Source organism: Lepidochelys olivacea (assembly GCF_965140295.1).
Source record: "Lepidochelys olivacea isolate rLepOli2 genome assembly, chromosome: 8".
NCBI classification, from domain to species: domain Eukaryota; kingdom Metazoa; phylum Chordata; order Testudines; family Cheloniidae; genus Lepidochelys; species Lepidochelys olivacea.
In genome coordinates, this window is record NC_140418.1 from 90,166,869 (window position 1) to 90,193,235 (window position 26,367).

The following is a 26,367-nucleotide window of genomic DNA, read 5'->3' on the forward strand; positions in this document are numbered from 1 at the left end:
CTAGGACGCACTGTCCCTTCGCGGCGGGCAGCCCGGGCTAGGCTGACGGATGCCCCAAGGTCCTAACCACCCGTGACTTTAACTGCTAGAGCTCAGAGCTCCTTCGCAGCGGGCAGTCAATACTGACTGACAGGTGCCCCAATGGCAGCACTAAGAGCCTCTCCACACCCGTGACTTTAACTGCTAGAGCTCAGAGCTCCTTCGCAGCGGGCAGCCAGGATTGACTGACAGGTGCCCCAAGAGTTTGCCCCGTGGAGGCGGCACAACTCAACGCTAGGCTCTTAGTACTCTCACCTAATGGCCAGGCTTTAGAGCCAAAACGGCTGAGGTTCTTTAATTGTGTTGGCTGCTTTACAGTAAACCAGAGAAAACAAGTCAGGCTTATGCATAAATGGTTACCAAAATTTATTAAGCTAGATTCTAATCATGTGGTTACAAAATTGCTAGTGCCTACTTATTTAAATGTAGAGATGTTACACACACAAACAAGTTACAAAACTGAAGCCACAATCCCAAAGAAAGAAAACAAAGTATAGAGCTCTATTTCAAAATATGTGTACACTAAAGATAGGAGATCAGGTGTGGGTGCTTCTTACCCTCCTTGCATCTCTCGATTCCAGCGGTGCCAAGCCAGGATCGGTCACTCAATTCCGCGGAAAGACGAATAAGGGACAAGGCGTAGGGACCCTCTTAGCTGCAGAAGCCTTGGGAGGCTGTCACTTATCTGACCAGCAGATAGATAGTGAAAGCACTCAAAAATCATGGTGCTGTAGGTCCCCTACTTATACCTCTGTACTCCTTTATTCTCTTTCTCCTTTCTTATGCCAAATTGAGGCTGGTCTGTCGGGGTGACGCCAGCTTTTGCAAGAGTAGTTTACACTTGCAAGGGAGAGAAACAATAAGTTTCGACTACTGGACATTTCTTTTATCAGGGTAAATATTTTCCCAACTAGGATGTTGGTGTGTGTGCATCACGCTATTTAGTAGGGGCTAACAGCCATGTCTGTCACAGGGCCTCTGCCTGCTGTGAGCTTAATCGTTGTATCTGTTCCCAGAGGCACATTGTAGCAGCACACCTGTGCTTTCACAGCTTCAAAGGCTGTGCTGGAATATATGTTAAGTGCCCTGTTCCTGCTTCCTCCTGTGTTTCCAGCAATGCTGGTCTGAGAGGGGGGGGGCTGGCTGTCTGGCTACACCTACTTTCACAGGTTCAGTAACCACCCCAAAACATACCAAGAAATATGTTATCTTCAGCCAGGCATTCAGATACCTCAGAATGTGCTCTGAGGAGAAAGTGTGGGATATACACTTTAACACACTTAAAACTGCCTTCACCAAACAGGGACACCAGAGAAATAGATCGCATCATGGATACTCCAAATACACTGAGAGAACCTTCTTCAGTACAAAAATAAAACCCTCTTCAACCGCACACCCCTAGTCATCATCTACCATCCCTCACTGAAACCCATACAAGGTATCATCAAACAATTACAACCCATACTCAGTGGGGATCGCATCCTGAAAGAAATCTTTCCTGACCCCTCTCTTCTAGCCTTCAAACAACTCCCCCAACATCTCCAAGCTCATCATCAGAAGCAGGGTCCCCACAGACCAGGACACACCAACTCAAAGCAGCACTAGACTTCGCCAGAACAACAGATGCAAAACCCGTAGACGTATGTCTAGTGCTGCAGTGATGAACACTCCCCACAACACACCTTTCAAGATGCATGAGTCCTACATGTGCCAATCACAACATGTGGTGTACCTCATCCAGTGCATTAAATGCCCCAATAACGACCATGTGGATGAAACCAGACAATAACTATGCTCTCAAACGAACTCATATAGAAAAATGATAAAAGACAAAAACACCCTATCACCTGTGGGCGAACACATTTTACAAAGCAATCACTCTATAGCTGACCTCTCAGTCCTCATCCTTAAATGCAACCTGTGCAACATCTGCAAAAGATGAGCCTCGGAGCTTAAATTCATAACTTTGCTAGACACTAAAGATCATGGACTGAATAGAAATGCTGGATTTATGCTTTTTATGCTTATTACAACAGTCTGTAATCCCATACCATTCCCCTTCCCCCCCCACCCTTCCCTGGCCCTGAAGAAGAACTCTGTGTAAGCGTGAAAGCTTGTCTCTCTCACCAACAGAAAAAGATAAATATATTACCTCGCCCACCTGGTCTCTCTGGGACCAACATGGCTACAACACTGCATACAGCTTTTGTATAGCAGCCCATTTTACAGAAGTGGGTGATCATTATTTCCCTTGTACAGATGAGGAAGTTGAGGCACTATGTGAAGTTTGTCTTGGAAAACTAGGAGAACCTTATTGCAAATGTACAAATACTGTAGAGACTTGAAGAAGAATCACACCCAGAGATCTAGTATGTAGCAGTTCAGGCTAAAAGATGGTGGTGGGGGGGTAAAATTACAAAGCCACAGGTCATAGGTACCTACAATTGAAAATGTACTCCCAGGATATGGACTGCAACTGGAGAACTTATTCAGGTTTGAGGTTTAAACGGGCTTTTCCCCTCAGCATCTGGAACAGTCTATCCTGCATTATAGCAAGTCGAACCATCATTTGTGCATTTAAAGTTATTTTAGGAAAGATTTATATTTTGAGACATAAGTCCAAATTCTGCTGCCCTTAATTGACACTATTAGGAATTTTACTCCATTAAGGACTGGGGAAATTGGACCCATTATATTTTTAGTATATACCACTTTAAAAGCAGAGGCTTTAAGTTGGCATGGGTAGATTTATGGTGCTAAATTGATCCCTGGTTTAATTTCACTGGCTTCTTTGGGCTCTCATCAGGGATGAATTTGGCCCCAGATGTGCTTGTCAGCTCCTGTAACCTATTGTTTCATTTTTCTGATTAACATTTTGCCTTTTTCCCCCCTAAAATAGCAAAGGTTAAATGAGTCGATCCAGTACAAGAACTTCCAGATCGAGGTGACAAAAGACGGTTGCTTCCTTCATGGCTCAAATAAGTTTTTCCCATCTTTAAAAGAACTGATGGATCACTTGAAGGGACAGACCCTTAGAACGGACAACATAAGCTTTACACTGAAGAGATGCTGCCAGCCAAAACCAAAAGGTAGCGACTCTCTCTTCAGACTTTGTTCTAGAGAAGCTGAAGGCATTTCTGATCACAGAGGGACTTTGCATTTTGTTCTGTTTTTAAATTAATTTTTGACAGATTTAAAAATAAATTTAAAAATATCCTACTTGTTTCAGGGGGGAAAAGCCGTTTTTAATAAAAAAGACTAAGTACTTCATAGTACTGCAAGTACGATGAACAAATTATTTTTTGAGAACTGTGTGATCTCAGCACAGGATGCTCAAGGGCTGTTGCTAATTGCTAGCATAATTTGTGCACAGTTTTAAAAGTAAGTAGCACATTGCCTTCAGCACGTAAATAACCAGCCCTGTAGTATCAACAGTAGAATACTAATTTTAATATAGCTCTTAGAGGTTTTTAGAAAAAATCTCACACATGACTCATAATGAGTCATGTGTTTAAATACCTCTTAATATTGTAAAATGTAAGCAGTAATCATTTACTGGCTTCTCCCACCCCCAGTAAAAGACATATGCACCAACCAGGGGTGCTGCCATCCACTGTGTTCTTTGTTCTACCAAAGAAAGCATGCAGGGCGGAATGTCATGTTTACAACCTTTTTTTTAAATATCACTTGCTCTTGAGGTCAAGTGTTTAATAATAAATAATAATCATAATAATAATTAAAAGAGAGAAACAAAGGGGTTGATCCTGAAGCCATTACTCAGATAGAACACACTTTGAAGTCATTGGGAATTTTGTCTGAGCAAGGACTTCAGACTTTGCTTTAAAATTGGTTATGGGAGTAGAGCGGAACTTTGCGCAGTGTGTTGTGAATTTCATTAAAGTCACTTTATAAAAAGTGTACAAATTACTTGTAGCTGAACTTTATGAAAGAGGAAGGACGTGGTGTGGTCCTGTTGATCAGATAATGGTTTCCTGTTAGAATAAGGGGAATAACTGAGATAAAGTAGTTATCTTTTTAGTTTGTGAAAAGTTTAGACAAATATAATTTGTACATATGAGAGGCATGTTGCCCTGCTTATGTAACAACATTGACAGTGCTTCAGAAACTAAAGCCAGGGGTGGCCAACCTGAGCCTGAGAAGGAGTCAGAATTTACCAATGTACTTCGCCGAAGAGCTACAGTAATACGTCTGCAGCTCCCTTCCCTGCCCCGCTCACAGCGCCTCCCACCCACCAGCGGTCCTGCTGATCAGCACCTCACCCTCCATCCCCACACTTCCTGATCAGCTGTTTTGTGACATGCCGGAGGCTGGGGGGGGGGGGGGAGAAAGGGCATGAAGGCTATGGGGAGGGTGCGGGAAGGGGTGCAGTGGGGGCAGGGCCTGTGCAGAGCCAGGGGTTGAGCAGTGATCAACCCCCAGCACATTGGAAAGTTGGCCCCTGTAGCTCCAGCCCTGGAGTCGGTGCCTAGACAAGGAGCCGCATAGTCACTTCTGAAGAGCCGCAGGTGGCTCCGGAGCCACACGTTGGCCACCCCTGAACTAAAGTAACAATATTAATTGTCTGGAGCACTGGGGGATTAATGCAATTACACTTTAAACAGCCTAAATTCTTGAGATACTTTCTGCAGTTGTAGTAATTATAATACTATAGGAGGGTAAACTTGTATGTCCTGCTCACCCAAGACCCCCACTGACTTCATCAGAATTGCATCTGTTTATGTGAGTGTAAATTTGTCTTTGGACCTTGATGGGGACTCTTGTTGCAAGGTCCTGAAGGTTCACTGTTCTGTTTCTACCCTTCCAGTTTGCCTTTTTAAAAATAAAAAAAAAAATCTGAGGTTTGTAAAGAAATTTTGGTGTGAAATGAAAAGAATTTTTCAGTCTTAGCTCTGTATAACCTTCCTAAAGTATTGTAAGTATGCAGAGTCATAATCTGACCTTGAAAGACATGTTCTACTCCCTGTAATGGCAAAGAGAAAGGACACACATGCATCTGAAGCCCAAACAGTGTTTTGTACTTGCATACCTTTAACTAACTGCTGCTGTAGCACGCAAAACAACCAAATATGCATGTGCAACTTATGGATCGGATTGTAGATTTTCTCTGTACAGATACACAAGGGAGGGTGAGGGTGCACTGAGCCTTTATTCTGAGCCCCTCCACCCACTTCCAAGGTGAAGTGATAGTTTTTGCACTCTGGGCACTGGGACTGCTAGCACCCCCTGAAGTGCAAGCAATTCTGATTGGAAAGGAGAAGGGCTTTCTTACCATCTCCACACAGGCCAGCTGATCTGGCTGCCCTCAGAATGGTGTGCAGGTTATACCCTCTTGATGGGTGGCCCAGAGGGCATGCAGGGAGCACCAGGAAACCCTGTGTACATTGCTTTCCAGCACTCTGCTTGAGGCATTGTGGAGTTGCAGTAACCCCAAAGCAGGCCAGTGCTTAAGAGGCGCATTTGTGTCCTGTATATTTTTCAGTGCGGTAAGTACTGGCAATTTTTGTGGTGCTGTACAGAGCACCACTCGCTAATGTTACAATGGGGAGATTAAAAAATGGGTGTTTTTATTGGATTCTCTTCCAAATGATAGTTAGATGCTAGGAGAAGTTACCTGACCAGATAATCACATTTTATGGTTTTTCCTTTAAACTATCTTGGAATATTAGCTTGCAGTTAGCGTATGGAAGATAAAACTCCATTATTGGATGAACTATTAGAAGTAAGGAGTTGCTAATTTATGATTAAAAAATCAACTACAGCAAAGTGTGTTTTCTCTCTTTCCAGAAATCTCTAACTTGTTAGTGGCAACAAAGAAAGGCCAGGAATGGCATCCGGTTTGCCCTCTAGGTCAATTGAGTTTTCATCGAATTCTTAAAGAAGAAGTTAAGCAGGTAAGTAGCTGCTGAATATCAATTTGCTTTGCTGATCTTTTCAGTTGCCTAGTATAACCGAACAAGAACGAACAGCCTTCATAACATGAAATCTCAACAATGATAGTCTCCCCTCCCCCAAAAGAGGCTTTAAAAAAATCATTATTACTTTAAAAGAGCTATTAAGCCACCCAATGTGAACTCAAGTGTTTTAGCAATGATGGGTTATATGCACTTGCATAGCAGGAAGGAAGTACCCCATGTACATGTTTTTCCATCAGGAAGGAAAAACACATTTCCTAGACTGGTTTTGGGAATCTTAATTTTATCACCCATACACCCTAACCCACTTTGTTTTGTAAAGGTCTTATATTTTTAAAGGCTTGATTCAGTAGAGAAAAACTGTACTGAAGACTGAGATCTTGCCCAGTAGGAAACGAGGAACCTAAGTGATTTAGGAGCTTAAGTCCCATTTTCAGAAGTGACTGAGGGATTTAGGAGCATATGTCTGTCTGAAAGTCAATGGGATTTAAGTGACTATAAAGCTATGTCTATACTACCAAAAAAACCCTGCAGCAGCAAGTGTCAGAGCTTGGGTCAACAAATACAGTAACTCTTCACTTAACGTTGTAGTTACGGTCCTGAAAAATTCTACTTTAAGTGAAACGATGTTAAGCGAATCCAAATTTCCCATAAGAATTAATGTAAATAGCAGGAGTTAGGTTTCAGGGAAAGTTTTTTCGCCAGACAAAAGACTATATTTTATATATATATACACGCACGCACGCGCACACACACACACACACACACACAGTATAAGTTTTTAAACAAATAATTTAATACTGTACACAGCAATGATGATTGTGAAGCTTGGTTGAGGTGATGAAGTCAGAGGGTGGAAGAGGGTGGGATATTTCCCAGGGAATGCCTTACTGCTAAACGATGAACTAGCACTCAGCTGAGCCCTCAAGAATTTACACATTGTTAATGTAGCCTGACACTCTACAAGGCAGCACAAATGGAGGGAGGGGAGACAGCATGGCAGAGAGAGACTGAGACACACACCCTGTGTGTGAAAGAGACAGAGGTGCATTGCCCCTTTAAGTACGCTGACGCCACTCTAAGTACATTGCCCTTTTAAGTAGATCAGCAAGTTGAGACAGCAGCTCCTGCCAGCAAGCTCCCTCCGTCCTGAGCCCTGTGTGTCGTCCCCCCCATCCCCAACTGCTCTGTGAGATGGGGGGCAGGAGCGGGGGACACGCTGACATTAGCACCACTCTTCTCTTTCTCTTTCTCCCCCTCCCCCCCACGCACAGCAAGCAGAAGGCTCCTGGGAGTAGCTCCAAGGCAGAGGGCAGGAGCAGCACATGGCAGTGTGGGGAGGGACAGCTGAACTGCCTGGCAATTGATAGCCTGCAGGGCAGCTGCCGCACAGGGAACTTAGGGGAGCTGATAGGGTGCTGCCGGTCCACCCTGGTTCCAAGCCCCACCAACTAGCTCCAACGGGCTGCTCTTTCTGCAAGCAGTGGACAAAGCAAATGGCTGCCAAACAACGTTATAAGGGAGCATTGCGCAACTTTAAATGAGCATGTTCCCTAATTGATCAGCAATGTAACAACATTAACCAGGACAATGTTAAGTGAGGAGTTACTGTAGCGGTGTAGTTGTTCCTGCCTGGACTCCCGCTGGAGAAGGAACATCTGCAGTGCTGTTTGTAGCCATATATTTGGGCTCACGGTGTTTGCGCTCTGTTGACCTGGGCTCTGAGACTCACTTCTTTATATATATAGGTTAATAATCAGCACATACATACATACTCCCTGCAAAAGAACCAAGGAGAATCCTCTGTTAATTTGAGGGGAAATGTCATTTGTTTTTTCTAATATCCCTGACAGTGAGTTCCATTGAAATACTACTTGCTGTAATTTTTTGGTAACACTTTAAAGTAACACATCAATGTCATCCTGTTGTAAATAAGAGGCCAGTCATCATTAATTCATTTGACATTCATTCTAATAACATTAAATCATGCTGGACTTGTTTGGTATTAATGTAACTCTACTATCTGACATCCTATTAATACTAAATGAGTTCAGCATGATAAAAAATACCATTTTCAGAGAATACCAAAAGGAGAAATAATGAGCTGGCACTTACTGTAAAATGTTACTAGTTTCTCTTTGGTGATAGACTGCTGATGGTGAAATATGAAAATTACTAAAGCAAGTGGAATAGGGAATTCTGAGTGGTTGCAAGGACTTGTATTAAGTATTTTTGTAGCTCTACACCAGTTTCTTTGATGCCTTGGTTTGAAAATGCCGGTTATACATTATGTTTTAGGATGAACACCTTGGAAGAGGAACAAGAACACAGATTTACTCTGGGATTCTTAATTATAAGGAAGATGAGACTGAAGGGTACCAGGATGAAAAAGAGAAGAAAGTCCTCCTCAAAGTCTTGGACCCCAGTCATAGAGACATTTCTTTGGCAAGTTCTTTCTCTTTTCAGTTCATAGTATACAAACAAGTAGCCAATGCCACCTTATTCATTTTCAGATGTTCATTATTTAAATAACATTAGTTTTCATACAAAACTGAGGAAGTTGAAAAGTTAAGGCTAGCATTTTGCATGCAAGATGCTACCTAACATTCCCTGGCAATACTCATGCACCTGACAAGATCAATCTAACTTAGTCAGGAGTCAGTTTTTTCAGATGAGTCACAAATCCAGGCCCTGATCCCACATGCAAGTAACTTCTGAAGTCAGCAGTCCCTGAGTTCAGTGGGCTATACACAGGGATAAGCACTTGTTGTAACTACTAGATTACGCCCTGGTCCTGCATGCAGTAGGCTTGGAGTCAGGATGCTAGAGTCTATCAGTACCTCTGACACTGATACACCATATAGCCGCATGTAAGTCACTTAACCTCTCTGTGCCTCAGTTTACTCCTTGTGAAGAGGAGCTGCTACTATACAGGAGGATGGCGAGGCTTAATGTTGAATAAGATGCTTTGAAAACCTTGGCTAAAGAGTTGGCATGGTATATAAAGTTTAAACAACAGCACTTCTATTGCACCTTCTCTGCAGTGGTGTTTATGTAGCACTTTAATGTGTTGTTGATCCTGCATGTTACAGGAGTCACATTGGTCTTTCCTGAACTTTATAATATTGTTATGTCACATTCAGTTGTTTCCTTACATGCCTTACTTTAGGATAGCCACTGAAATGCTGGTATTTACTTTTACTGTTTCACTTTCTAACAGGCGTTTTTTGAGACAGCAAGCATGATGAGGCAAATTTCCCACAAACACATCGTCTTCCTTCACGGGGTCTGTGTCCGCGATGTAGAAAGTGAGTTCATTTAAAATCTGTCAATGTGGCTCTTACGAAGTGAAGACATAAGCCGTTAAGGGAAGGGTAGGTCTTTTTGTTCAGCGCCTAGCACAACAGGTCCTAGTCCATGACTGGGAGCCTGAGGCGCTACTGCAGTACAAATAATAAATAATAATCAAAGTGGTGGTAGAATTGGAATGAGGAGCCTTTCCTTCAGCTGTGTATCATATCAGAGTTTCCCCTCCTAATGCCACTTATCTTCAGACAGTGTTTATAAGAATGGTTTCCTTGGGTCAGGAGACCAGGCAAGGTATTGACTTCCCACTCGTTGGAGTTTTGCCTTCCAGTAGAGGTTACCTCCCAGGTCAGGGTTGAGGAGGGGGCCAGTGCATATACTGTACCTATTATGTGGCCAGTGGAACCCTTTGTTAATCTGGATCCTTCATAAGCAGTGAATTCACTTCTGATTTAAAGCATTAGTACAGACACAGTGGTATGGTGCAGATGCTCCAAAAATGTAGCTCTCCATGAAAGACCCAGTTATGCCCTTTGGATTATTTCAGACATAATACTGTTGCTACATACTGAAGGCATGACTCTATTTTTGTAGATATCATGGTTGAAGAGTTTGTTGAATTTGGGCCACTGGATCTCTTTATGCACCGGAAAAGTGATGTTCTCACAACTCCTTGGAAATTCAAAGTAGCCAAACAGCTGGCAAGTGCATTAAGCTACTTGGTAAGTAGGCAGCATGCTAGTGCGGAAAAGTACTGCCTGTAGGGTTTTTTTGGTCTAAATCGCAAAATTAGTGTGCAATAGCTGCCAGTGAAAATCCTTTTTCTGGGTATTGTTCAATAGAACACACAGGAACATCTGTGGTCTGGGGTGGGGTGGAAGTCAGACCTCCTTGTTGTTTTTATTATATTATTTCAAATAATGTCCAAGGCTCCTAGAGTAGCAGATGGGTGCCTATTTAATGTCAAATCTAATACAGTGCCCATCTCTGCCATTGTATGACCTCAGGCAAGTCACTTAATGCCCCTGTCCTTCATTTACATCCCGTATGAAAGAGGGATGATGATTCTTGCCCATTTTTATATAGTGCATTGAGATCTGTGGGTGAAAGTGGCATATAAGTGTGCAGTTCCCCCTCCCCCCCCCGCCCCTCCGCTCCAGGAGCATTTCTCCCAAGCTACTTGTTGGAGCTCAGACTGGATGCTTTACATCTCTTTCTTGAGCTATGTAAGCAAAGGTATTTGCATAGCATGGCTGCATCATTGTATTTATTGTAACCCTCTTTTAAATACAGGAGGATAAAGAGTTAGTACATGGAAATGTGTGCACGAAAAATATTTTATTAGCAAGAGAGGGAATTGACCATGAATATGGTCCTTTCATTAAACTGAGTGACCCAGGAATTCCAATAATGGTTCTATCCAGACAAGGTACCGTATAAAATCAGATTATTCATTTTACTGCGGTTGGGAAGGAAGAGAGAAAATGTTGTTTTACCAGATAGTTCCTTCTGGCTGACAGCCTGGTATCTCTCTCTTCCATTCTGTACAGCTTTGAGTTATAGTTTTGTGGATACACATAATAAAGTGGTATGTTGCTTACATTCAGTGTATTTGGTTACCTTTGTCATTCTGTGCGCACACAACACACACAAGATGTAAAAAAGCAACATTGGGTTTAATGAGCTAATGTAAGAGGAACCCCAGTTTTATGATACGTGTAACTAGTTATTTGTTAAATTGCTGTAGTGCAATAGAATGCTGAATAACTTGGCAGTTTTTCTAGCCCTTAGTTGAAATTAACTCCAGATCATGTAAACTGTCTTTTATCTAAGAATGTGTCGAACGAATCCCTTGGATTGCACCTGAATGTGTTGAAGATTCAAAAAATTTAAGTGTTGCAGCAGACAAGTGGAGTTTTGGCACAACACTGTGGGAAATCTGCTATAATGGAGAAGCACCCCTGAAAGATAAGACATTAGCAGAGGTAAAAGTCTGTTTCATAAGTCTTACCTTGCTGTGTGAAATGCATCATCTTTGGCACTTATTGTTTCCATACTAGACTTGATAGTAGTTTAATATTTTCTGTTCAACCAGCTATTTAAATCCCATGTGAAAATTCAGTACAGGTGGGTTTGCTAAGGAGGATGCTGCTGCTTAGAATACAGCAGGTCTGAACTAGGAATTGGGCTTTGCCTGACAGCAAAGATAAATAACTAATGCTTGACTACTGACCCTGTATCAGCTTTTTGAGGGTGGGATTTCTTAACCCAGTGTAATAAGTGATTAGCGCTAATGCAGGAGCTTTTGAGGCACCTGCACCAAAGGGTTGCACATATGACATTTAAATCACACTATTTATCCCAAAGCACTTGACAAAGATTCAATTAAATTTAGTTACCTCTGGAGCGCACCCTCTGCCCTGCCCCCTTCCTCTCCTGCAAGCCTGGGACTCCCACATCCTTCTCTGTTGCACTAATATTCTTTAATCAAACCAAAGCCATGTTCTCCCTCACCACTGCTGGGATCCCTGCAGCTAAGATTCCATTTGGGATTCTTCTCCCTTGAAGTTCTGCTCTTCTAAATAAGAGGCTCTTCAGTTCCTAGCCTGCACAACAACTACTAAACTGTTCAAGGAACGTATCTGGGTCCCTTAGCCACTGCCTGAGAGGAACAGGTAGCTCAGCAGAAGAGCTGAGCTACTGAAAGGAATTTGCTGCCCTGACAACAGCGTGTTCCACCATCCTCCTTTCCCCTCCCTAAAATGCGCCTTCTAACCAATACATCATGGGGGCAGCAAATCCTTAAGTTCTTAGACAACGCTTTTTGTGAGGGATGCAAGTGGCACAAAGGAGATATACACCAAACCCTTCTCAGAAATGGCTGCTCTGAGCTATCCCAGACTATACAGAAACTAGTCTCCCCTGGAAGGAGACACCTGTGCAGAGTTTCTGGTGAAAAGGAACTGTTTTGTGAAAGCTGGGGTGGGAGAAAGATCAAAGTCAGATTTGTAATGGAAAGTGTCTTACAATAGCTCTGGAGTTAAAGTATGTGTCTGTAATATAAGGTCTACAATCCATGCTGGGTTTTCTGTCTTGTCGTACAGAAGGAGAGGTTCTATGAAGGGCACTTCATGTTGGTAACACCATCCTGCAAGGAACTAGCTGATCTGATGAAGCAGTGTATGCACTATGATCCCAATCAGAGACCATTTTTCAGAGCAATTATGAGAGACATCAATAAAGTGGAAGAACAAAGTAAGAAATTATTTTGCTTCTTAGTTTGCTATTAAAGGAAGGTTGATTTATTTAGCTAAGTTGGATACTTTAGTGTAACTTCATGTACTAGCAAAGATTTACCATGACAACACATACTGGTAGCAGAAATTCTATGTGTAATACTGTTGAGGGTGTGAGTTTTATATCATTGAAACAATGGGAATAAAACATGTCTGTGGGTATGTGGAAAGACTATGTAATTTCTATGTTGCGTGTGGGTTAAGTCAAGCTGAGCTGAAATAATTGCAGCCAGTTTTGATATTGTGTATGTCAAGCTATGTGGGCCTATGGCTAGAGTCTAGAGGCTATGGCTATAGTCATTTGGGAATCTTAATCAGGGCACAGATGTAAGTACAGAAAACTGTGGATCTGATCCAGGTTGCTAAAGGGCATCATGTTTTCAAAGGAAACTTGACGTTACTTTGGACTTCTCTGCCCCCAATACTGAATAAGCCCCTTCCTTAGTCCTTATTCTGTTAATTAGCACTTTTCATGTTCCAAGTGCTGTGTCAAACACTAAACAACTAATCCTTATTTCATCTCTGGAAGGGAGATGTGGGGCTACCCAAAATGCTCATCCCCTTCTGTAGATGGGGCAACTAAGTCTAAATCTGAATCTTGGAGAAGAACTCACAAGGACCCAGCAGCTTAGCAGAGCTAGGCATTGAGACAAGCAGCAGAGCAGGAGGTGGGCAAGCAATCAGTGAGGGGAGGGAGGAATCTTCTAGCATTCAGCAAGGAGGAGGAGGGACTCAAGGGAAGAAGTGTGCACTACGAGCAGGGACAGACTTGAGTCAGGAGCTTTGGATATGAGTAAAACCTAAGGAATAAGGGGACTCTGGGAGCCTGTCTAACTTGGACTGTGTTGATGCTGTTTTCCATGTTAGATCCTGATATTATCTCTGAGAAGAAGCCTTTCGCAGAGGTCGATCCCACTCTCTTTGAAAAACGATTTTTGAAAAGAATCCGAGATTTGGGGGAGGTAAGTAGAGTGGCGTGTTTAGGCCATGACATGAAGAAGCAGACATATGACTGAGCCTTCTCTCGCTGACACCGCTCCCTGGCAGCATGGCTCCTTTGGGCGCCCCCGCTGCCTGCCAACCAAGGAATTCTCTCAGTGCAGAGGAGTCTTTGTGGAAGAAGAGGTGGTGTGCACTTTTAAGCAAATTGCTTGTAGGGCTGCTGGAGGAGTGGGGAAGGGGATGATTTACAGGTGCCTCCACTGCACAGAGACAGGGATAGCGTGGGTACAGGCATCTAGGCTAACCCCTTCAGGATAAAAAGGACAGAGCCAAACATGGAAGGTGCACTCCACACACGGATTTGGGGCAAAATCTAGCCCAGGGTGATCAGAATTCACTGGTAATATGTTACCCAGAGGAGCAGCATCACCAGTCTGTCTCTTTTTGATGTACCGTTTCTGTAGCATGATGAGAAAAACTGAATTGTAAATGCCTGAAGTATTGCACTAAGCATTATCTGGCTAGTGATCACAGTCCAAAATGGTTTCCTTTTTTCTTTTAAAATTAGGGTCACTTTGGCAAGGTTGAACTCTGCAGGTACGATCCAGAGGGTGATAATACAGGAGAGCAGGTGGCAGTAAAGTCCCTGAAACCTGAGAGTGGTGGGAATCATATCGCTGATCTGAAGAAAGAAATCGAAATCTTGAGGAATCTTTATCACGAAAACATTGTGAAATACAAGGGAATTTGCATAGAAGATGGTAAATTTTCAAGTAGAAGAAGATTAAAAATATAAGATTTTTCCTTCTAAGGTTCAGCATAAAAACTTACTCTGGATATGAACTTAGATTTTTTTCTTCTTGGTGTAGGAGTTAAAATCTCTCTGAAGTTTCTCCCCTTCCCTTTTTATGCACTCAGAACTTTAAAGTGGCCACACTGGCTGCCCCCTCACGAAAAATGTGTGTGTAGGACAATTAACTATGGCTCAATTACAATCCCGTGGTAAATAGAGCATTTATTAAGGAAGCACAGACATAATCATAACTATTCCTCATATCAAAGCAATTGTGGTGCCCATAAGGTCATATTTACATTAAATCCTTTGTGTGGCTCTGTCTCATTAAACATGTCTGCATTCTTCAGCTGTCACCATGACCGCTATTTTAACACGTCAGTATTTGGTTGGGAGCCACAGTTATCTGCCTTGTGAAGTAGGATCTCTGTCTTCTGACCCATTCATGCAGCACCCAGCACCATGGGTGTTGCTGACACTGATTGGAGCCTTGGGGGCAATACAGCCATGAATATAAATACTTCCAAGTATAGGAAAAAACCCCAGTATGTTAGATGCCACTAAGGTGGTAACTGTTGAGCAAGCGTGGGAGGATGAATGTTGGAGTTAAAGCTATGGTGAAATGAGCATTCTTACTATGTTTGCAGGAGGAAGTGGGATTAAACTCATAATGGAGTTTCTTCCTTCTGGGAGCCTAAAGGAATATCTCCCACGAAATAAGAGCAAAATCACTCTGAAACATCAGCTAAGATATGCAGTTCAGATCTGCAAGGTAAGCCTGGAAATGGAGTCTTTCAGCAGCACAATGTCTGTTTAATTTGTAAGTACTTGAAAAGGGGGGAGGGGGAGTGGTGTACGTGGACAAGGTCCCTGCTCCTAGGGGGTTTGCATTACTTATGTCTCTTACCCTGTGTCCAGCAGCTGAAACCTAATGGGGATAGCGTAGTTACCAGTGTGGAGAGCCGCTGCGGCGTGAGCTCATGGAAAACCAGTGGTTTTGAAGGAGGGAGGAAAGGATGGTCGGCACGCAGAAAAGCTGGCGGCAGCTCCAGCAAAGAGGATGGGAGTGAAAAGTTGCTAAACGTAGACGTGGCAGGACAAAAGGGAGCATTCAGGAGGGGGACCATGGCCAGAGCTCAGAAGAGCTGGAAACAAGAACCAAGCAGTAGGCAAGAGGAGAGCTGTGCTGGATCTCGGAAGCTAGGACAAGGAGTGTGCACTTGATACAGAAAATGAGGGAGCAAGTGGAATGATGTCACAACATCAGCAGGAGTGGAAGAGTGTGTTAGGAACGTGAGGAGGGGAGGTGACAGCCAGGTTGTGAGCGTGGGAGAACGGTGGAGTAGGCTGCAGGATTAGATACCATTTTAAATGCATCTAAATTTGAAATCAGTGGGTCATTGTGGAATAGATGCTGGAAAGACAGCTAGGTATGAGACTGAGCAGAGGCCAGAAAAGCAGATCAGGCCACCCAAGGGCAGAGTTTAGAAGGAGCAGCAGCTGAGGACAGACTGACAAAATGGAGGAGAGGGGAGAAAGAAGAGCCACGAGTAGAGATGATGGTGTGAATAGTGAGTGAGGTAGAAGAGAAGCTGGGGAGCTGATTTGTGAAAGGAGGTGGGGAAAGCAACATAGACCTGAACACTTGGGGCGTTAGTGTAACCGGCTTTTTCTCCCTCTTCAGGGAATGGATTATTTGGGCTCTCGTCAGTATGTTCACCGGGATTTAGCAGCAAGAAATGTCCTTGTTGAAAGTGAGAACAGAGTGAAGATTGGGGACTTTGGCCTCACCAAAGTAATTGAAACCAATAAGGAGTACTACACGGTCAAAGACGATCTCGACAGTCCTGTGTTTTGGTAATGGGATACTACAACTCAGCTTCATTAAATAGTCTGTGTAATGTAGTCATTTAACCTGCTCCAGGAGACGAACGCTTTCTGGAACTGTTTTTCTGTTTCGATAAGTCATGTTTTCCAAAGTTAACTAAACCACACACACAAATTCCATATTGCCATCTACCCCTCTTATATTGAATGATTACCCTTTATATTTCTTTTTAATATCTTATTTGGCTTATATGGCAGAAGCTGGGAATGGGCGACGGGATGGATCACTTGATGATTACCTGTTCTGTTCATTCCCTCTGAAGCACCTGGCATTGGCCCCTGCTGGAAGACAGGATACTGGGCTAGAAGGACCTTTGGTCTGACCCAGTATGGCCGTTCTTATACTGATGTGCTGCATAAGGGTTTTGACCTGGATGGTATATTTTGGTTGCTTGTGTAGCAGCTCAAGCCTTGTGACAAGAGAGAGGAGCTCAGTGGGTGTGTGTGTATAATTCCTTTTATATACTCACATGTTCCTGTATTCCACACAAATGTTACTGTAGACAACTTATTTTAAATGCATGCGGGTTAAGCCACCAATTTCACCTTTTACAACAGGAGTGTATGTATTGAGTGATTTGGGCAGCCCTTACTGAAATTTAACAGTGCCATGTTACGTCCGTAGGTATGCTCCGGAATGTCTGCTTCAGAGCAAGTTTTACATTGCTTCAGATGTCTGGTCATTTGGAGTGACGCTGTACGAACTACTGACGTACTGTGATGCAGAGTCTAGTCCAATGGCGGTGAGTGGTTGTGAAAGGAAATGTTACTTCAACATCAGCGACTGAATTGTAATTCAGCACTAATTCTGCCCATAAATATCTTTTGAAAAACAGCAACGTGAGCTTTGTTGAAAAAGACACATCTGAATCATTACCTTACAGCTTACTCAAAATCAGTGAAGAGGTAGAATGAATTTCTCTAGCTTATGGAAACAAAAGGTCCGGAGTGCTCTTTTCAAACATGGACTCTTGCATCTGGATGCTCAAACCATCATTTTTGCTTAAGAACAAATTTGAGTATCTACACGCAGGTGTTCGGTGTCTCATTAAGGAAGCCATGTTTAAAAAATTGTGCTTCTTGTACTCTCATGATGGGATGGGAAAGAAATGAGAATACTGCATGCTATGGTATGAATACGGGTTTATAATTAGTCTTCATTTTGAGATTAAGTATTTCTCATGTCAAGTTTAACTGTTATGATTTCATTTGGCAAGAATTATAAATAAAGATCCACGTGGCTTTTCCTTGTTACAGGAGTTTTTGAAAATGATTGGCCCAACTCAAGGCCAGATGACAGTAACGCGGCTTGTACGTGTATTAGGAGAAGGAAAACGCTTGCCTCGGCCACCAAACACCCCAGAAGAGGTATAAACTAGATTGATAGCCAAATGTATACAAGCAAACTTTTCTTCTCAAGTTTTCTGAAGCATTATGTTGAAAAAAATTTTCCTAATGAGATTCCCAAGTCTGACACCTCCACAGAAACAAAAATCTCTTTAAGGTCTGAGTCCCATCTAATTCGTTATATAGTCCTTTGATTTCTGAAGTATAGAGCCGGTGCATGTGTACCACACTGAGGCTGTGTTCATAGAAGGTTAGGGTTAGAAGGGACCTCAGAAGGTCATCTAGTCCAACCCCCTACTTGAAGCAGGACCAATCCCCAATTTTTGGCCCAGATCCCTAGATGGCCTCTTCAAGGATTGAACTCACAACCCTCGGTAGACACCCCATTCACCAGAGGACTCTACCACTTGTGCTAAGGGACAGCTCCTTTTCCTTTTAAGGCGCTGGTGATTAGTTCCTGAGCCAACTCCCACGGAAGTCGTTTGGATGCTTCCTATTGATTTTAGTGGGAGGTGGATCAGGCTTTTAGTCACTTGGCCCGAGGCACCTGTGATCCCATTCACTAAGCTGATGTTACACTCTAATACTTTACGGCTCACTCGTTATGTACAGCAAAGAGCCTGTAATGCTGTAAGTAAAGGTGGTGGTGTTGTTTCTCCCTATTCTCATAACTAATGGGCCTGACACTCTCTCTCTCACCCCAGATGGACCAATACCTTTGATTTAAAAATGTAATGGAAGCTCACTTTGGCTCAGATCATCAGCTAGTGTAAATCCACATGGCTCTGTTGCCTTTAGTGGAGCTATTCCAGTTCACAGCAGCTGAGGAGCTGGCCCTTTATTGAGAAAATGAACAGTCTACCAGTAATTCACCCTTTAAAATTTTTTTTTCTCGTTGCTAGGTGGACCAGCTGATGAGGAAATGTTGGATATACAATCCAGCTGACCGGACGACCTTTCAAAATCTTATTCAAGGATTTGAAGCACTTATAAATAAATTATAATTAGCATTTTTGTATGGTCAGTGCTTTAAATGTATGTCAGATATAAATACCCAGGTCCTTTTACTTTAACTACTGTAGTCTGGCTATGCTAATACGTGTTTAAGGGTTTGCTTTTCCAGTGATTTCCTTTTTTGGGATCAAAATATTTAAATTCCCTAGCAGAAAATCTTTAAGCACTTTGCTCTTGTTAGAGTATTACTGATTAGAAAAGGTTCATTGATCAACCCATCCATCACTTAGATTATACTGAACTAACCCAAATTGGAAAGAACTGTGTCAAGAAAGGGAATTTATGACGGCCCCCAGGGCACGTCAACAGATGAAGCACATTAAACAAGTGTTCTGCAACTAGCATGATTTTCCTGAATAACTAACTCAGAAGATTGAGCAGAACTTTCCATGGCAATTTAAACTGCTTTTCAAATAGGAAATTAATTTTTAGGAAAGTGGTAAGGAGATTTTTAAAAAAAGTGGACTGGGCAAAAAAGGCCATCTTGAGCTGCATATATACATGTAAATATTCCAAAAAGACCATTTACCAACTTTTATGATTTTGCATTTCATTGCAGAAACCCAGTTTCTTACTACAGCTTTTTTTACTTTTACTAAAACAAAACAAAAAAACCCCTAAGCTAAGTACTTTACACCATTTTTATATTTACAATTACAGTTATTCTATGATATGTAGGAGAGCTGCAGCATGGGGACACAAGGAAGGGAAATTAAACATCTTATTTTCTTAACAAACACCCCGAAATGTGTAGGTCAGGCCATTACTGTAATGAGCCACGGGAAGCACTCTCTCAACTGCATTCTCCATTGATGTGTAGGTTATCTTTGACGTACACGAATGAAGGACTGTAAAGTTTAAAGTTAGAGTAATATTTTTGCGGATTGATTGTGCCATCACAATGAGGATTTTCCTGGAAGCTATGTTTTTTTGGGCCAGATATTTTTCTGTCCTGCACTCCATTGCATTTATTAACACCTGTTTAAAAAAACATGAGGAACAAAAATTAAATGAGTATTAATATATTCTTATTGCATTAGAAACAGATTTTGGATCCCAATTTGATATGCAGACTGCCAAATTATGCAATTATCATATATACAATTAACCAGACTGGGTCTGCTTGAGTTCTATGACCATAAACAGATTTTGAAGTTGAATCAAGGGTACTGAAGTCATATTATGTGAATTGGGCAAGCTTTTATTGATGGTAGATTATTCAAACTAGCAACCTTTTGCTGATCCTCTCCCTGGAATTTAGGCAATATTGTCTCCCCCAAACCTGGATTATTAAAATGCTTAGAGGGCACATTTATTTAGTGTCAGCAATAACTGAAAATGTCTTTACACATTAAAGTATTACTGAACCCCAAACAGGTAGGATTCATTTTTACAGTATTATCTTTTATTTCTGTACTTTACTTATGAACCTGAGTAGAATCTATATGCACTTTGTTACTCTTTATACAAATTAATAAAGATTTTTTTTTCTTCACTTGTGTGTGTTAATTATAAATTACACTGTGCAAAGCTTTACTTTTTTAGGGAAGATAAATTTGAAACTTTGCTATCGCACACTTGTGTAAAATGATACATTACAATGGCTTCCACTGAGTGAGAGTAGGCTGGAGATTTTGTCCTTTCACACAAATTCCACTGTAAATGGAGCAGTAATTTATTTTGTTGAAAAGGGTAACAGTTTTGAAAAGTTGCAGATACAATAGTTTAAACAAAATACTACAGGTGAATTTGACACCAATCAATACATATGAGAACGATTGGTTTTGTTAGATTATACATATCAAATACATTGCTATTCTGCTGTTTTAAGGTGGACGTGCAGAGCATCTACATAACAAAGCAACTGTGTTTTCTAAAACAGTCCTGACTGAGCTACTGTGAAAAACTTTGAGTTTATTCAAGACATTTAAAAAAAAAATCAGTAAACTTTAAACATGATAAACTTTAAAAGATAACCTGGGAATTCTATAAAGAGACTAAATTAAATTTACAGCCATTACATGGCTGGAGCACTACATACATCAATTACACGATTATTGCAGTTTAGTCAAAGATGGAAACATTGAGTTGCAAAGGGATTATAAGAAAGTTAATTCACATGGTCAGTTGCAAGTGTCTTATTCATAATTTAACTTATATAAATATTAGTAATGAAAACATGGATTTTTACCACTGCAGATACAAAAATGTTAAGGCGATTTGGTGATAGGACTTGGAGCTGGTAAATCAAATGTAAGATAAAGGAACAGTCAGAGAAAAAAAAGCTTTGGAAGTTTCTGAATGGACCTCTCAGCCCAGTGCACAAGTCAGGGAGAAAGAAAAGCACTAGGCAAAGGCAAAAGACTATTCCAGTTCTGGCTGGCAGAGACTGAGTACAGTACTAGTTACTGTACTGCAAGAGAGGTAATTCCTTGGAGAAAATGACCCTCTATAAAAAAAAGAAAGGGGGGGGGGGTAGCAGGAACGAGAAAGTGGGAAATGTTCATGGGGACAGAAGGAGTCTACAATGAAAAACTTTTGAAAGGAGGGGTTCAAAAGGGATGTGTGTATGTATATATACACACACACACACACACACTAGGTGTAAATAATAAACCCAGGTGCCTCTGTGTTATATCATATACACCATACTCATAAATGCCAATGAGAGCTGAGTGAGTAGAGATTAGTCCGGTCTAAAGAGGACTATTTGATGCAAAAGAATACATAATAAAGGCCTACTCCTGCAGTCAATGGGAATCGAGGGCATTCAGACCTTTGGGCCCCAAATGACCAGTTGGGATAGCTGAAGCAAATTGTAAAAGTAAGTTTGACACCTGGAGCCAGAGTAGAGTGAAGGTTAAAAATAGGAAAGTGGGATTAACAAAACTAAACTAGGACAGGTGTAGTGGGGTTGGACAGCATTTCCTCCTCTACTGTCTGAACAACCCAGAAATTAGTGAAAACAAAACTGGCAGTTAAATTTTTAGCTTCTTTTTGAGCAACTTTTATACTGATCTGCTTAAAAGTAGTTGAAATTATTTTAGTTGGTTTTACTGTTCCTGCACATTGAATTTTCATCACCTAGTGGAGGGTGGCTTTTGCATTTTAGTTTTTGGGAGACACTCTCACACCAGTTCAAATCCAATACTTAGCAAGACCTAGTATTTTACAGATTTCAGAAGCAGAGTAGGGCAGAAACAGATTCATTCACAAAGAGTAAAATTGCACATAAAAATGATAACCACCTCTTGGGAAAGAATATTAATAGCTAAGGATACACCTTTGTTCTAACTAGTGCCTATGTACTCTAGATTGATGCTGGTAGGCTCACAATATAACAAACTTTATTTTTAACAAAACATTTACTGTAAAGCTCATGGGCTCTATGTTAATACATCTGGTGTCTCTCCAATGTTTTGGAGTAAGTTTTTTAAAATGTAAAGGCTGTAAGTGCAGAAGGCTCAACTCTGGAAAACATAAAACTGAAAAGCACACTTTTAAGAGTTTATAAAAAAATTATGATTAAGACAATCTCACCTTCCTCATCTAAGGGAAAAGTCTCCCTTGCCACTATTTTCATTGCTTTTGACTGACACATGATCGACAATCACCAAAGGAAACTTCTTTGCAGGTTTAAGACAATCATTGTCAATTCTGACAAGTTACTGTAAGATCATGTATTAAGGGAGACACCATTGTATTATTTAACAAGGCAAATAATGAGCGAAAAATGTCCAACTAGTTGTCTTTATTGCTACATATAATTTATTTGGAAATTTTGCCTGAATTGTTCCTTTTAGGAATTTATCACCCTATATAAAGATGGATTGGTATGAAGTTAAGGCAGTAATAAATACAGAGGTACAAAAAAGTCATCTGTTGGCTTTAAGGCAGGATTGGTTGATTGGATCTCAGTAAACACGCTTTTTTTTAAGATAGCATTCTGCACCCTGAGTGTGCTGGCCATTATATTCAGCTGGGCCAGCTTCTGGGGAAGAAATGAGGCGTGAAGAACTTCGCTTTTCACTTCTTACTGGTGCCACCTGTGCGAAAGAAGAAAGTGAGTGACAATCCAAACTAAGCGATCAGAGAAAACAGTATCATTTGTGTTTATAAAGTGTTCCAAGTTGAGGTGTTTTATAGTACGCACGAACGACATTAGCTATTTAGTCTAGAAGTTCTAATCATTGTTACTAAGTGCTAATATCCCAGTCTATCCTGATCTCTTTCATTATTTTATTTGTATGCACCTCTCTCAGGCTGTGGTCTCTTTGAAATTCAGCTCTGAAATGTGCTTTACAGATGCTGAAAAAAATGCAGTGCAGGGCTTGGGTGTGGAAATAATATTTCGGGCAACAGGTTACTCAATCATCTGATGCCAGGTTTCAGACAGGTCTCTGGGTGCTCAGGTACACTGTGTATTTGTTTAGTCCATGCCCAAGGAATGGTCTCTGACTGCCTTCTGTGGAACGTGCCATTAATACAAGCTTTGGAGCAAGCTGTCTAACACCAGCTGCACCTAGCAGTTTTTCTCCTATAACTAGAAAAAAGGAGATTGAAAAGCAGCTGTTATCTCAGACACCTGAACGATTTCTTTCCTCTCTGGGCTCTGATAACTCTATCTGGATGGAACCTAATGAGAGAGTTTCCAGCCCTGTGTCTGGGAACTTGAAAGTGAAATTCGTTATTATGTGCACAACACACAGCAACATGCGTAGCCCTTGGCTATCTTTGTTACAAGGTACATCTCAGCCAGTTCTTGCCAAACAAGTGCTACCACCAGCATCTTGATTTGATTCTGCACAAAGCCAGGGCTACCCCAGGACTTTCCTAATCAAGCTATAAATAGAAAATTGGCTTGGTAGATGCCACAAGGTTCATGTTTGCCCTAGTTTACCAAACAATTTTGCAGTTGGCACAATACTCATTTATACCTTCAAAAGTCCTAATGATCTTTTAGCCACTTGGTGGCAGCAAGAGACCAACAAGGCATGCTACCACCTGCATCTAGATTTGGCCCTGTCGGAAATCACTCTTAGCTTCTCCTCTCACCTTATTTAATGGATTCTGTGGAGTAAGCTGAAAGCTGCCTGGCTGGTATGATCCCTGGGCTCCAGTGTAATATGAAGGCATAACCTGCAAATATGTATTGTAGTCTCCATAAGATCTAGCAGGTTCCTAAATGGAGAAGAGGATCCATGATAAACCAAAGGTCAAAACAAAAAACTCTTTATTTTTAAGTAATTACTCTTATTTGACTACAGTGATGATCAGTGGACAGATACGGAAATACCGGAGTCAAGCCAAGTTTCTAAAGGAAAGAATTTTCAATTCAGAAACAGCTCAGGCCTATAGCAATTTTTCTCTCTCATTGAGTCTGATGTAGGAACATTAAAAAAATCTTGAGGCACATAATCCTTTAAAAAAAAAAAAAAAAAAGGGAAATTTGGTTTTGTATTTTTTAGGTTTTGCCTCCCATTTGCATTGCAGCACCCACTGGGGATCTATAACAATCTGAGCGCTAAATCGCTCTCGGATAATACCTTAGCGGGAAAAAACATGATAATCTCTTGTTCACTTATACTGTTTGAACGCTACAATGTAGGGTAGTTTTTAATGCACTCCTGGTCTATTTTATAGCACATGGTGAAAACTTTAGGTTGTAGGAGCCTAGTTACAGGAAAACTTAGGGAATACCAATGATTGTGTGTTTGGGATCCACACGGTGACTCTGCAGCACTATTTTGCCCACATGATCTGGTCCTTTCTGTTTACAGTAGTGCTGAAGCACATAGTAGCATCCTCATGCTAAAGGAGAGAAGAAGTCAACGGAGATGTGAAGGAAAATCATTTTACTTTTACCTCCGAAGCTTCATTTTCAAATTCACCTACTCTTGCTTGAGTAGTGTTGTATGCCTGAGCATAATGCTGATACCACTGCTGGACAGCCTCCTATAAATGAGAAAAAACTTCTTCACTTCATCTGCCTGCTATGGTGATTTTACTTTATAGCAACTTCCCATGACCTTCACAGGGCACTAGATTTAATTAAAGACAAAAGCTCTCCAAGACACAAAAACAGATTTAAAACCAATCATAAAAATCCAACAAAACAGTTAAATATATGTTTTAAGTGATTATGTGATAGGTGTCCGATTGACCACACCAAAGTCTTCTACTCACCCAGAAGATATAGAACAATTATATGTCTGAACCTCATCTAGTATGGTATATGTTTGTGATGCCCAATTACACATTAAATAACTTGATTCATTGGTTTGGAATTTGTTTATCTTATAGTTCGTGAAAAAGACTTCATTCTGCACTTGTCCTCTAAATTGACACCAGGACCCGAGTGAGAATATCCTGTTTATTAACGACATAAAAAGTGATCAAAATGCTCTATAATTTACAGTACCATTGAGCCAAGTAACTCCACCATCTTCACAGAGCTATGGGATGTCTTTACAACAGGCCTTACTCCAAGTAGAACACAAAACAACCACATGCAACTACGGCATAACTTCAGCTATCTAGAAGTAATAAAGTCAATACAAATATACCAAGCACCCCATTACAGGAAGGAAAGTATTGTTAGCTAACATACCTGTGTATAATCCCCATACGGTTGAGAGTAATTAAAGTAGTTTTCCATTGCATGTTGTGATGTAGTTCCCTGAGAGACTGCAGCATCCACTATGTTGCTTGAAAGTCCAGTCTGCTGCTGTGTACTAGTTGCTTTGCTGGCAACTGCTGCTCAAAACAAAACGAATACATTCAGTTTATACAAGCTGTCCAACCATTAAGGGGCACACTTTGATCTTGGATACACTTGTGTAAGCCCAGAACATTGTCACAGACCTGAAATTTATTACTCCAGATTTACACATTTAACTGCAATCAAAATCTAGCCCAAAATATAAAAGGTCTTATGTTTGATAGAAAATAGTTTCTAGAATGTACATGAACTCTGAACAAACATGCTAACTCTGTACATTTGCATTAGAAATACTGCAGGATATAATATCTCTTTACAGATAAGTACGCATATAAACTGTATTTTTTTCAACTAGAAAATTAGTGATGAGGATCGCTTATATCAATTTACTTTTCTTCTCAGTGCAAGTTCTTTGAAAGAGAGAATCCTAGGTTTTATTAATGACAAATGCTGTCGGCGTTGAGATCATTTAGTAAGCAGAGAAACAACTTACCACACGTTGCTCTAGAAAGCTTTAAATCAAATCACAAGCTGTTAGACAAGCATGTGCTGAATGGCTGCTTACCTGAAAGACACACACCCCGCAACACGCTTGCCAAATTCAAGTAGGGATTGGTACTAAGACGGATTTCTTTGGGTGGTTCTCCCAGGAGTGAGGTCTGTTTTTTTGAGGGAATCTGTAAAAATGTTAGATAACATTCATTCCACTTTTCAGCTATCACTCAAGTCATAAGTAAAACCAAAGCAATGACAGGTGCTTGTCTCTACATGACTTTAAAAACTTGCAGATTTCATAGGTTTTACAGCAGAGTATCTCCAAATCAATCCTGAACCGAATCATCTGAACAGACAGCTCAGATTACAGATACTTTTTCTTGCCAAGGAGTTTGTCAGCCAAGTGTCTCTTTAGACCAGCAGGGAAGGGGATGGGGGGAGGAATTGCAAACTTAGTTTTCCTGAGTATATTTAAAACCTCACTAAAAGCCATCAGATTAATAAAGCTCACAGTAAGTATGCGACGGAAGATTAGCTTCAACTCAAGCCTCTGGCAAACCAAGGACTGATGAACTCTGGCTTAGGGAGGTAGAA

The 26,367-nt window shown here is 41.2% G+C and overlaps 2 protein-coding genes across 6 annotated transcripts in view; one reads left to right on the forward strand and one right to left on the reverse strand.

Annotated features, from left to right (window-relative positions):
* JAK1 (Janus kinase 1) overlaps positions 1-20,052 on the forward strand; it is a gene marked incomplete at its 5' end in the record, with an annotated part of 110,096 nt that extends 90,044 nt beyond the window's left edge. For all 3 annotated transcript variants that reach the window (XM_084637583.1, XM_084637584.1, XM_084637585.1), the window contains 15 exons: positions 2,939-3,128; positions 5,845-5,951; positions 8,271-8,417; positions 9,193-9,280; positions 9,873-10,000; positions 10,572-10,707; positions 11,112-11,263; positions 12,383-12,533; positions 13,442-13,536; positions 14,085-14,277; positions 14,957-15,081; positions 15,994-16,166; positions 16,822-16,939; positions 17,454-17,564; positions 18,446-20,052. In XM_084637583.1, coding sequence (XP_084493709.1) covers positions 2,939-3,128; positions 5,845-5,951; positions 8,271-8,417; positions 9,193-9,280; positions 9,873-10,000; positions 10,572-10,707; positions 11,112-11,263; positions 12,383-12,533; positions 13,442-13,536; positions 14,085-14,277; positions 14,957-15,081; positions 15,994-16,166; positions 16,822-16,939; positions 17,454-17,564; positions 18,446-18,547 — 2,016 coding nt within the window. In that variant the 3' untranslated portion in view covers positions 18,548-20,052. The remainder of the gene's footprint in view (positions 1-2,938; positions 3,129-5,844; positions 5,952-8,270; positions 8,418-9,192; positions 9,281-9,872; positions 10,001-10,571; positions 10,708-11,111; positions 11,264-12,382; positions 12,534-13,441; positions 13,537-14,084; positions 14,278-14,956; positions 15,082-15,993; positions 16,167-16,821; positions 16,940-17,453; positions 17,565-18,445) is intronic.
* Positions 20,053-20,111: 59 nt separating this feature from the next.
* Positions 20,112-26,367, reverse strand: part of RAVER2 (ribonucleoprotein, PTB binding 2) — a 61,151-nt gene continuing 54,895 nt past the window's right edge. For 2 of the 3 annotated variants that reach the window (XM_084636323.1, XM_084636322.1), the window contains exons 11-15: positions 25,844-25,955; positions 25,168-25,313; positions 24,423-24,512; positions 23,613-23,738; positions 20,114-22,603 (exon numbers count right to left, since the gene is read on the reverse strand). In XM_084636323.1, coding sequence (XP_084492449.1) covers positions 22,472-22,603; positions 23,613-23,738; positions 24,423-24,512; positions 25,168-25,313; positions 25,844-25,955 — 606 coding nt within the window. In that variant the 3' untranslated portion in view covers positions 20,114-22,471. Of the gene's footprint in view, positions 22,604-23,612; positions 23,739-24,422; positions 24,513-25,167; positions 25,314-25,843; positions 25,956-26,367 lie in introns of all 3 variants that reach the window. The other variant, XM_084636324.1, reaches the window with a different exon arrangement.